Here is a 13,332-nt window from a genome sequence, read left to right on the forward strand (position 1 = left end):
CATAAGAAGAAGAAGCAGGACTTCAGCAGAAGAAAGAAGGATTCAGCCCCTTGTTCTTGCTTCACTATTCCATGTCTTTTGTTTTCCTTAAAATCCAAAGGTCCCTGTTTTGAATGAACTCAGAGAATGAGCTTCTATAGCTCTCTTGGATGGAGTCTTCTCCACTGAAGAATAGCTTCTGGGTGAGGAAATTTCTGCTCATCTCCAATCCTTACCTTGAGTCTGTGACCTCTGGTTCTAGACACCTTAGCCAGGGAAAACATGATCCCTACATCGACCCTCCTGTAGGGTCACCATAGAATAGAAACTCATCTGGAGCAGTCACTGTGGCCCCAAGAGCAGGTCAGAGGCTGGGTATCGAGTTGACTGTTTCAATGAAATCACTTCTCATTTCTCCATACTCACAAGAGTACAAGCCTACATTGCTTAGTGGTGCAGCAGGTAGTGCTGCTACCTCACAGCTCTAGTGACTGAATCCAACCGTGACCTCAGGTGCTATCTCTGTAGAGTTTACATGTTCTCCCTGTGACTGTGTGGGTTTCCTCTGGGTGCTCTGGTGTCCTGCCATATCCCAAAGACCTGCTGGTTGGTAGGTTAAGTGACCATTGAACACTACCTGTGGTGTGGGTGGATGGCAGAAGAATCACAGGGAATTGATGGGCATGTGTGAGAAAATAAGTTACAGGGAAATAAGTGGGGGAACTTGCTTTGCACTGTGATTAATTGACTTAATTGGTTAAATGGCTTTCTTCTATGTCCTAAGAAAATATATATGAAATATGGAAGCCTCCCTCTCCACCCTGTGAATCAATCTGGTGAATTTTTGTTGCACTCTCTCTATTGCTTTCCTCTGGTAGGCAGACCAGAGCTGTGCACAATATGCCAGGTGCAGTCTCGACAGGGCCTTATATAATTGCACGAAGACATCTTTACTCTTGTACTCAACTGCTCTTTCAATAAGTGCCCACATATCATTTGCTTTCCTAACTGCTTGCTGCACCTGCCACCCAGGTCCCTCAGAACGCAACCACTTTACAACTCCCTAACTATTCAAACATTTCTCTGCGTTTGTAATCTTTTCGATCAAGGTGGATGACCTCACATTATGTTCTATCTCCCATGCCCTCACACACTCATTTAACCTCTCTGCATTCTCTAAAAGCACCCCCCCCCTCCCCCCCGCAATCTCCTCATAACTCACATTGGTTCCAAGCCTAGTATTGTCAGCAAGCTTGGATATAGTACACTTGGCCAGTTCCAATCCCTGCAGCACCCTATTAGTCACACCCTCCCAGAAATGACCCATTCTCTCCTCCAGTAGTGAAAATCCCCACTTAGTGGAACAATGTAGAAATAAATGCTTTGTCCATGCGAGCTACAAATCAATGTGGGTGGGCCATTGCATGGGTATCTCTGCTGCTGAATGGTGGAGAAAATGCTCATTAATAATTGTAGTGCACTCTGATTCAAATCTCACAGTGACAGTCTGGTGTTCTTTTAAATCAGAAGAGAAGCAACAAGCCAACATGAAGTGCTCCGACTTCTAGTCAGGCTGTTCCCCAACAGCTATAGTTTGGATCTTTGAGCTTCCCTTTACATTGGTACAGGCAAAAACAGGAGTTGCATCAACAGTGATGCCGTTAGGTGCTGTCAGGAAAAGGTCAGGTGTGCTTGCATAGAATGCAGCCAGAAGCTAATCAGTCAGATTTCTGGGCAATAATCTCCTTGCTCTGTTATAGAACATGGAACACTACAGCACAGTACAGGCCGTTCGGCCCACAATGTTGTGCCGACGTTTTATCCCACTCTTAAGATCTATCAAACCTTTCTCTCCCACATAGCCTCCTATTTTTCTATCATTCATGTGTCTACCTAAGAGTTTCTTAAATGTCCCTAATGTATCTGCCCTCACAACCTCTGCAGGCAGAGCATTTCATGCACCCACCACTTTCTGTGTAAAAAACTTACCCCTGACATCCCCCTTATATCTTCCTCCAATCACCTTAAAATTATGTCCCCTCGTGTTAGCCATTGTCACACTGGGAAAAAGTCTCTGACTGTCCACTCAATCTATGCCTCTTATCATCTTGTACACAAACCAGTATGTAAACAAACACCAACTTTCGGGTTATGTAAGGATTGACAGCGACCATGATTTAGGCTGCAGTCTTCCCTCTGCCCTTCATCTCAATTAGACCTGAAGCCACATCCTTTTCTGTTTACTGACTAGATTGCAATGGTCCCTTTTCCAAGCTAACCATTTGTTCTTTGAATATGTAGGTTGTCTTCCAATAAGTTACTGGCATTTCATTTCTTAAATTAGATTGGCCTTTGATTGATGTTAGAAATCTCCCCAGGAATTTTCAGTTCATTGCCTTGTCAATGACTCTTATCTGTGATCTGAGAGAGGGGGCAAGAAGGAGTTGGTAGGATGACTCCAGGGGTAACGGTTCACTGGAGTTGTTCTGCTTGGTGTTGTGTTGGTTGAGAAGTTTGATAGAAATGTGTAGATTAATAGAAGAGAGGGTGCTTCCATTAGCAGATGGTTCACAAATCAGGAGATATTGATTTAAAGTTTAGAGGGTGATGGGCCAAGTGCTGGAAGATGGGACTAGCTTGAATATACATCTTGGTCGGTATGGACACGTATGGGAAGAAGGGCCTTTCTCTGTGCTGTACAACTCTATGACTCTGTGAAGTGAAGGGCAAAAGATACACATGGGGAAAGAGGGAAGAATTTTTCTAAGTAGTGAATGGTGTTACCCTGGAACCCTTGACTCTAAGAATGGTGGAAACAGATTTCAAAAGGGAATTAGATTGGCATTTGAGGGAAATAATTTACAAGGCTGTGGAAAGATGCCGGGAAATGGGTCTGAGCTACAGAGAGATGACGAGGTCTTGATTGGCTGAATGCCCTGGCTCTGTGCTGGATGGATTCTGTGACTCTGTGGTCCAGAGTGACATGATTTGGTTTCATTCTGAGGCAGTTGCCTAACAGGAAGTATGTTTTGGTGCTATGGGGGAAGGGGAATTTAATATGAGAAATCACTGCCTTTTACAGACTTCCTAGGGGGACATTTTCAGGTATACTATAAAATGCAAAGGTCTATTTGGGATTAAAGCCCTGTTTTAATCCTGCCAGGCACTTCTGAAAGCTCTAGGGCTTCGTGTTCGAGGGTTGTCAGCAGAGAGAGTTCTCCCGGCAGAGCTTTGGATGTTAAATACTACACATGCAAAACTATTTGACCTTGAAGCCCTAAGGAATCAGCTTGATGAAGAGCTTAGTATGAGCTGGAGTGACAATCGTGAGGCAAATGAATCATATCAAGTGTTAGCATTAAGGGACTGGAAATGGTTCTTAATTAACTGCTGATCCTGTAAAGTTGCAGATGGTGGAAAACCCTGTGTCTTGAGAGAGAGAGAGAGAGAGAGAGAGAGAGCTGACAAAGAGCCTTGTAATGTTTTGTAACCAAAGTGTATTCCTTTCTCTGCATCTGGGAACCACAAACAGGGAGATGAAAAGCAATTGTACTGGGAAGCATGGAAGTTGAAATCATTCATATTAGATTAAGATATGATGGAAGTGGGGTCACAGTAATACATACCAGCAGCAGATTACATTTAACATTCTAAGTGTTACAATCATTGCTTTCAATGGCCTTGCCTGTCTGTGTGTCTGTGTGCACGTGTGTGTGTGTGTGTGTGTGTGTGTGTGTGCACGCGTTTATGTGCCTTTTTTATAGCCAGTGAAAGAAACTGCAGCATTTTAATTTTGGTTCCTCAAGGGAATAGTAAACAAGGAAACAGTTGCAAATGCCAGGAAAAAGAGAATTGGATTTTTTTTCCTTCCATTGCACACACTGTGCTGTGACAAAGCTTTAAGAGGCAAACTGATACACTCTTTCTTAACTAGATGACACACTCATTTAGTGAAGATTAAGACGTCAATCTATCAGGAAGAGAAAATGAAAATAATTGCAGTGAACTACAGCCTATAAAAATTCAGTTCGGATTGTTTTACTACAAAAAAGATCTGTTTGGTTTCTTCTTGACTCCTACAATTTCTTTCCTGCAATTATTTTGCTGATGAACACATTCTTTTGTATAAATTACTAAAAGATGTGAGGAAAGCTTAAAGGATTATATTCAGTTTTTATCAATCTTGCAAGCTGCTGTTCCATTTAATTGATTTTTTTCTTCAAAAAGAATATCTATGTCAGGAAACACCTGCATAAAGGAAAGTAGATAGATTTGCATTTATATAGTGCAACAAACAATCTTCTGGAGGGACTCAGCGGGTTGGACATCATCTGTGAGGGGAAAGGAACTGTCGACGTTTCAGGTTGAAACTCTGCATCCTTTCACTATTTCTAGATGTCCCAGAGCACATGATAGCCAATGGTATAGTTTTGAAGTGTAATCACTGATGTAACATAGGAAATACGGCAGCCAATTAGCACGGACCAAGTTCACCAAACAGCAATGTGATAATGGAGATGCAAGAGTCTGCCAATGCCGGAATCCAGAGCAACACACAAGGTGCTGGAGGAACTCAGCAGGTCAGGCAGAGTCTGTGGAGGGAAATGGACAGGCGACGTTTTGGGTCGAGACCTTCATCTGGTCCTGGACTGAGTATAATTCAGCAATGTGATAATACCGGACAATTGATCTTTAGTGATGTTGTTTGAAGGGGATATATAATGACAAGGGATACTTCTGTTAGTCGTCTTCTACAGAGTGACATAATGCCTTTTATGAGACCTGAGAGAGCAGGAGGAATCACTATTGCTGGATCAGTTCTGACGAATTGTCTTCAAGACAAGACAAGATTTCTTTATTAGTCACATGTACATTGAAACACACAGTGAAACGCATCTTTTGCGTAGAGTGTTCACATCAACTCTGTCTCTCTTTCCACGGATGCTGCCTGACCTGCTGAGTGTTTCCATTTTTATTTCCAGCATCTGCAGAAGTTTTTAGTTTCAGAAACAGCTTAGGAGTTACTTGTCCTTTGGAATAAGTGCTCATATTCAGAAAAACCCTGAAACTTGATGCTTGTGAAGGTCGCATGTTCTCATATTTCCTGCTCGCACAGAAGAGGTCATTCAACCCATCGAGACTATGCCAGCTCTCTGTGCAATCCCATTAGCCCCAGCCCCTACTTATGTTCCTGCAACCTATCCTGTCTCACAGATCTCATGTGTCTGTATCACAGAAAGTGACACACAGGCCAATCTGCTTAACAAGACTAGGTTTTGAGTGAGTTTATTGATTAAGAGATGGTGAGAAAGATTTGGAATTGTTGTACCTTTTTTCTTAGCTGGTCCCTTGAGGTCAAAGCTGACTTGCTTCCATGCCAGTTTTGTGGGTTCTGAGGTGACCGATAAGGCCAGTGTGGAAACTACAATTTTTGCTGCTGGTGGACAGAAGATGTGTAGTGGGCAGGCGGGCAGGTCCTTCAGGGGACGGTATGCTCCTTCCAGGATTTACGAAGCATGTCTGTTCATTTCTAATGCATGAAACTTGCGGTTCTCAATGCCATCCTGAACAATCAATCTCCACTTTGAGTGGTTACGGGCCAGCAATTCCCAGCAGTTGGTGGAGAGGTTGCACTTTTTTCAAGCAGGTTTGAAGAAGATCCTTGAATCTTTTCCTCTGGCAATGAAATAGAATGTCTGCTTAGGAAGTCAGGGAGTTGGGCATGCAAATGATATAATAGAACAGTACAGCACAGGAACAGGCCCTTCGGCCCACAATGTTGTGATCTGCCCATCGGCACCGACTGAGCATAATTAGAGCTTCAATGCTGGGGATGTTGGCCCTGGGAGAGGACATTGGCTTTGATTCACTTGTACTGCCAATGGATTTGGAGCATTGGTCAAAATTGGCTTGAGGTGCCATTTGTAAGTAGTCCAGATCTCATAAGCATGCAGCTGGGCAGAGATTACTGCTGCCTGGTAGATCAAGAACTTTCTGCTAGGTTTGAAGGCTTGATCTTCAAATACTCTTCTTCAGGTGACCACAGACTGCGCTGATGCACTGAGGCCATGGTGAATTTCATTGTCAACGGTTGCCTCCACTGAGAGCTAGCTGCCAAGAAATAGGAAATTATCCATGTTTTGTAGGGTCTTATCTGTAGACTTTTATTGTCAGAGGGTAGTATGGGACACTGGGATGGGTTCATGAAGGTCCCTTGTTTTACAAAGATCCTGTGGAAGGGGGCAGGCACGGTAGTGTAGCGGTTAGCGTAATGTTTTACAGTGCCAGCGACCCGGGTTCAATTCCAGCTACTGTCTGTAAGGAGTTTATATGTCCTCCCCATGTCTGCATGGGTTTCCTTCTGGGTGCTACAGTTTCCTCCCACATTCCAAAGACGTACGGGTTAGGAAGTTGTGGGCATGCTTTGTTGGCGCCGGAGACGTGGCGACACGCGGGCTGCCCCCAGAACACTCTACGCAAAAGATGCATTTCGCTGTGTGTTTCAATGTACATGTGACTGAGACATCTTATCTTATAACCCCTCATGTGCTTCAGTGAACAATAACTTGTAGCTCTGCCTCCGTTGCATGCGTATACAAATGTTGTCTGAGTTTGTGGTGACCTTTGTTCTGGAGTGGAAGTTGAACAGTTTCCCATTAGTCATGTGGGAAGCTTGTTGAAGGTGAGAAAGACTGACAAAAAACATTGTGGCAATGATCAGTCTCTACACTGAGACTGGACTGGTTGGCAATACTTTCATGCCATCATGAAGCAAACATGAAGTGGAGAGAAATTTCTGCAAATTTGAGGAGGATTCTCCTCATCCCTGCCTTTGACTTGGAATCATTCATGAGAATCAAAGTCAAAGTTGAGTTTGTTGTCACATGCACAGGTACATGTATGCACAGGTGCAATGAAAAACTTACAGCAGCATCACAGGCACACAGCATCATATAAGCAGCATTCACAAAAAATCATAAATTAGACATGAATTATACACAATTTTTACAAGAAAGAACACAATTAGAACAAAACAAATGTCCGTTTTGGTGCAAAATGATCAAGTCTTTACCTCATGCTGTCTTGGTGGAGCAGCCAACATAATCAAAGACCCCACCCACCCGGGACATTCTCTCTTCTCTCCACTTCCATTGGGTAGAAGATACAGGAGCCTGAAGGCACATACCACCAGACTTAAGGACAGCTTCTACCCCACTGTGATAAGATTATTGAACAGTTCCCTTATACAATGAGATGGACTATGACCTCACAATCTACCTTGATGTGACCTTGCACCTTATTGCACTGCACTTTCTCTGTAGCTGTGACACTTTACTCTGTACTGTTATTGTTTTTACCTGTACTACATCAATGCACTTTGTACTAACCCAATGTAACTGCACTGTGTAATGAACTGACTGGTATGATCGGTCTGTAAGACAAGTTTTTCACTGTACCTCGGTACAAGTGACAATAATAAACCAATACCAATACCAAGTGGTCACAGTGTTGCTAACTGTAGTGATTAGGGTTTTGCCAGTTGGTTTAGCAGTGCTTTGCGAAGAACCTTACAGAATATTCAAATTACTCACCACTTGAACACAAGGAGCAGCTTTGAATACCTGTCCCCAATATTCCCTCCACCGGTTCATTGTAAATTCTTGTCTGATTACAGTCCTGTGAAGTGCCTTGAGGTGGTTATGATTTTTTTAAGCATGACTGAGATCCTGGTTGAATGCAGTCTGCTGGTAGTATCATTTGGTTCCCAGGAAGCGAATGATTAGACCTAATACTCCCAGGTGGTCTCCAATCCAAGCTCCAAGTCTGCTAGGCTGGGTACTCACAGGGAGCACAAAAATACTGATTGCTCGCCTTTTATTACATCAAAGGAGCTATATAAACGAAAGTTGTTGAGAATTCTGCTTTAATGTTATTTAATCTTTGTACTTGAACGTACTTGTATTTACACATCCTGAAATAAGTAGTAAAGCAGCAAGATGGATATCCAGACAGTGAGAGGCCAAATGGAACTGGCTTTGCATAGTCTTGGGGTGATTTAGCACAACAGGTATTAGATTCCTAGAGGGCTCAACAGGCTGTATAGGCAGGATGACTGAGACAGTCCTGAACTAGGGGTTACAATCTCTAAAGGGGAAATTTCTTCACCCAGATGGTGCTAAATCTTTAGAATTCTCTACCTTAGCACCTTGGTCGGCATCTTAATTGAGCTGAAGGACATGTTTCTATGCTGTATAGCCCTCTGACTACCCTGGAAGACTCTGGGAACTCAGTCATTGACTTCATTCATAACTAAGATTGAAAACGTTTTGGATGTTTGAGGAATTGAGGCATGTGGGGATAGAGCAGGAAAATGGTGCTGAGGCAGCAGATCAGTCATTATCTTGTCGATGGGTAGAACAACTCAAGGGGCCAATTGGCCTTTTCCTGCTCTTTTTCTCTTACAATAGTCAAAAAATTCATTCTCACGTTGTTTCAGGAGGTACTACTCCAGTTTCCTCCCACATTCCAAAGACGTACAGATAAGGAGCTGTGGGCATGCTATGTTGGCGCCGGAAGAGTGGCGACACTTGTGCGCTGCCTCCAGCACATTCTCAGTAACGCAAAAAGACGCATTTCACTGTGTGTTTTGATGTACATGTGACTAATAAGTAAATATCTTATATCTTATCTGACTTTGAACTGAAATCCCAAAAACCAATGAAGGAAGCTGATAGGTTATCTAATCGCATTCAGAAGTTAACATATGGAAAGTATATTATCTAGAAAGCATAAGCAATGTTGATTCTAGTTTTCTTATTCAAGTGTATGAGGGTGTTACTGATAACTGGGGAAAAGCATCAGAATCAGATTTATTATCACTGACATATGACGTGAAATTTGTTGCTTTGCAGGAGCAGTACAGTGCAAAGACATAAAAATCTATAAAAATAAATAAGTAGTGCAAAAAAAAAGGAATAACGAGGTAGTGTTCATGGATCGTTCAAAAATCTGATGACGGAGGGGAAGAATCTGTTCCTGAATCATTGAGTTTGGGTCTTCATGCTTCTATATCTCCTCCCTGAGTACTGAGTACTTACCAAGTTTATTTTTAAGATGGCTGTCAATTCTAATAAAGTTGTTTCATAAATTACAATTAATTTTGTATAATTGTAGTTGTGTGTTGGAAAAGAAGTTGAAAAGATAATTTCTGATTATATCTTGTCTAATATAGATCCTGTTCATTGTAGTTAATTGTGCTGAAATGACTTGTGGAAATCTAATATGCTTGTGTTGATTCACCTGAATCCTTCCTTTCCCTTCCAGGCATGCACAGACATCCCCCAGGTCCTGATATCCCCACCTTCTATCCCTTGTCTCCAGGTGCTGTTGGACAGCTCACGCCTCCTCTCAGCTGGTAAGCCTTTGGTTTTCTTTGAACTTAAGCAAGTTGGCTGCAAGTCCCCCTCTTTCTTTTTAAGCAGATTTGAGACTTTGAAATTGACACGGCATTGCCACCATTGTAAGACTTTAATTGCTAAATTTAAAGAGGAAAGAATTGTGGTTGGTTATCGACTCTGTAATTTCACATCAGAATTTAAGCAAATGTTTGAGGCAACCTAGATAATCTCAAAACACAATCCAGGTAATAATGCAATTGCCATGAAATATTAGAACAAACATGCAAAGCTTCTTGATACCACTTTGGGGAAAACTGCACTGCTAGGTTTTGCCTTGAGCTGTGCAGACCAGGACAACCCTGGGTTTGGACCCCTGTCTATTTTTGTTAGCTGGTTCATGCAGTTATATCTTGTAATGACTTTCAGGCACCTATTTTTAACCCTTTGACTGAATTCGAAAGTATGCAGCACCAGAAATATCTTCTGAATTTGTAAAAATGGCATGAAATAATGCTCCAATACCTTAACCCTCTGTTGAATGTGAAACAATAGGCACTGTATTCTAACTATATGAATGTTAGATGAATATTGTGTAATAATACCATGAAAATGAAGGCTTCTGATGTTAAAGCAAATGGGTTAAATGAGGCAATGTATTATTTTCACGATCAAATATATCCATATTGATTTATGATTCATATGATGCTAATTATAACTCAGACAACTTTAAAATGTAGACGGTAAAGTGTAAACTCCAATGTTGACAGCACATAATGACTGAATTGTGTAAGCTTTCTAAGCAATACAACTTATTGTTTTGCGTAGGCTTTGTTAACTCCTTTCTACCTAGTAGGTCAAACATTTACCCAATCAACTTGCAATTAATCCTCAACTTCACAAAGGTATCTTTCCTCTCCATTTTTTTAAAGAGCCGGGAAAAAAAAGTGTAACTCATATGCGTCTGATTCTAAGCCCATGTTAAAGATCTTTGTGAGCAAGTTATTAAATGAAGCTTCTGGAGTGACTGACACAAAAAGCTTCTGTGTAGATTGCTTGTCCACATATTTTTTACACCTTCTCCTGGCTTAATTTCATTAGTTTTTGAAGGTGGAGTAAACATTTCAGTCCAATGTCTGGAGGTTTCGTTTAATAACTCTCTCACAGGCACACACCCACACACACACCACAAATGCACACGCGCACACTGAAACACACAGACATGCACATACCACAAACGCACATACCACAAACGCACACACACACACACACACACACACACACACACACACACACACACACACACACACACACACACACACACACACACACACACACACACACACCCTGACACTCACACCCACACAGACTCTCCCACACACACAGAGTACACAAAGTGCGAGCCAGTCTGTAATATTTTCCACACTGTGCCAAATTTTCATTACCACTGGGTTCTGTGTAAAACAGTTGCCGATAAGTTATGGGTCCATTTTCTGCGTTTGGTTTAAGGGCTTAGAAAAGGCCATTAAATCCAGCCAGTCCTGCCCTTGTTATTGGCCAAACACACATCCCCGACCATCATCTCATCACAGATCTCAGATCCCTTCACGCACCTGTTAACAAGAACCCGTCAGTAATCTTTCCCCGCAATATGCCTTCACTAAAGTGAGTTTCTTTTATGAAACCTTTACCTCAGTTGCAAGGAAGATCCTTTGCCACCCTACCCCTTGCATATTTTCTCTTTCAATCCCTCCACTCTCACCCTCCTTCTACAAAAATTATTTGGTACCTTCTGCTGTGGACTGTGTTAGGCCTTTCCTCATGACTCTGAAGCCAACCAAGAGTAGTTCTTTATACAACTGCATGGTTTTCTAGGCAACTCCTTACCAGTCAACCACAAACCATAGCAATAGTTTACAACCAGGTAGATTCCTTTGCTAAGTAAAGGTCATTAATGAATCAGTTGATTTTTACAACCTCGCACTTGTCACTATCATTGTCTGTCCACAGTTTGCCAAACATTGTACATTAAGCCTAACATCTTACCCAAGTGAGATTTGAACTCACAGCTCGGTAAAATGCTAGTCCCATTAGGTTACCCGGTCCACTAAGTTATGACAGTTTCCCTTTCAAATTAAGCCATCTGCAGATTCAATTTGCCAACTTAAAGCTCTCATTGCTCCAACGTATAACGCAAGGTTCCTGTGCCCATTGCCCTGTCTTTGAAGCACCCCCTCCAGAGCCCTTGGATTAGCTCCAGGCATGATTTACCAATTAGCCTTCCCAATACCTTTAGCTTCAGATCTGTTCCTGCTCACGTCTATGTTGAAGTAATTCAATCCAATGTTTGTAATCAAGATCATTCTACCTTCCAGAGCTTTGAATTATTTGTTTCCCCTTAAAATCCTCTCTCGTGAAGGCAGTGACAGATATGTGACATAAGATGACACATACATCCGCACACGTGCTCTCATACACATATACTCACCTGCAGGTTCTCACACATTCTGTCAGACATGCACACAGGTCCTTTCATGCACGTTCTCCCAGATGTAATTTTGCCAGACGAAATCATGCTTGCACAATCTTACAATGTTACACTATAATACTAACACACACACACACACACACACACACACACACACAGACTGTGTGCACACACACGGATTGCGTGCACACACGCGCGCGCGCGCGCACACACACACACAGACACACACACCAGTGGAAGCAAAAGCAAAATGCTGGAAAGACTATGTACGTCAGGTAGTATCAATGGAGTTAATATTTGAGAATATCCCAATTGTTGGAACTCAGGATCTTTAATATGATTCAGTTAGACTAAGGGTGCTAATTTAAGGATTTTTTTTACAGTGGTACATCTATGAAGTCTAAGGGCACAGTTTTAGCATTTTCTACCAAGGGAACTGAATACTGCAGAAACAAGAGCCCATTGCTTGTTTTGGGTCTTTTCTACCTGAGCCCAGGCAAGGCCAGTCAGTAAAGGGTTCAGCCAACCTGAGCCAACAACACCTCCACTCAACACTTTCATATCTGGGTTGGCACCATAAGTGAAAGGCGGCTGTGAGGCTCCTGAGATGAAAGGTCAAGGGGCTGTCTTACTTGTGACCAAGCTTCCTTTTGCTTATCTGTCATCATGGCCCAATTAATGCCTGTGTCACACAGTGTGCATATTCTGTTTCCTCTTCCCCTGCCTCATCTGGGTAGAAAAGGAAAGTATGCAAGGTGCATAAAACAAGACACTGGAGGAACTCAGCAGGTCAGGCAGCATCTGCAGAGGGAAATGGACAGTCAATGTAAAGAGGTGAGGGGAAGGGGTGGAGCAAGAGCTGGCAGGCGACAGGTGGATCCAGGTGAGGAGGGTGATAGGCAGATAGAGGAGGGGAGAGTGGGAGTAGTGACAGAGGCTGGGAGTTGCTAGTTGGGCTGCAGATGGTGGGATCTGATAGGAAAGGAAGGTGGGTTAATGAACCGAAGGTGGGTCATGGAACCAAATAAAGGAGGTGGGGAGGGCAGATGTAAACAGTGGGGGGAGGGGAACCAGTGGGAGGAGTGTGTGGATGATGGGCAGATAGAGTGGGTGGGGGAGGGGGAAAACAAGGTGGGGTGTTGGGTGTGTATAGGTAGACCAGGAGGAGAGGGAAAAGGGACAGAGGGGAAGCAGGATACCTGAAATTGGGAGGTTATGTTTCGATACCTTTCACAATGTCAGGACAGCCCAAAGCACTCTGTAACAATGAAGTATACTTGAAGGTGCTGCTGTAACACAGAAATCGCAGCAGTCAATTTGTGCACAGCAAGCTCACAGCAAGCCGATCTGGCCAAGTGTCCTACCCACTATAGTGTTGTGGTAATAAGGAGTGACTTCGATGGGACTGTCAATATTCACCAGCTCCCCAGCACAACAAATTATACACAAATAAAATGACGGGAAAAAAGT

General features: G+C 42.8%; 1 protein-coding gene across 2 annotated transcripts in view; it reads left to right on the forward strand.

Annotated features, from left to right (window-relative positions):
* Positions 1–13,332, forward strand: part of lef1 (lymphoid enhancer-binding factor 1) — a 154,817-nt gene that overhangs the window by 81,473 nt on the left and 60,012 nt on the right. For both annotated transcript variants that reach the window (XM_052009106.1, XM_052009098.1), the window contains exon 5: positions 9,304–9,394. In XM_052009106.1, coding sequence (XP_051865066.1) covers positions 9,304–9,394 — 91 coding nt within the window. The remainder of the gene's footprint in view (positions 1–9,303; positions 9,395–13,332) is intronic.

This window comes from Pristis pectinata, chromosome 2 (genome assembly GCF_009764475.1).
Source record: "Pristis pectinata isolate sPriPec2 chromosome 2, sPriPec2.1.pri, whole genome shotgun sequence".
Lineage (NCBI taxonomy): Eukaryota > Metazoa > Chordata > Chondrichthyes > Rhinopristiformes > Pristidae > Pristis > Pristis pectinata.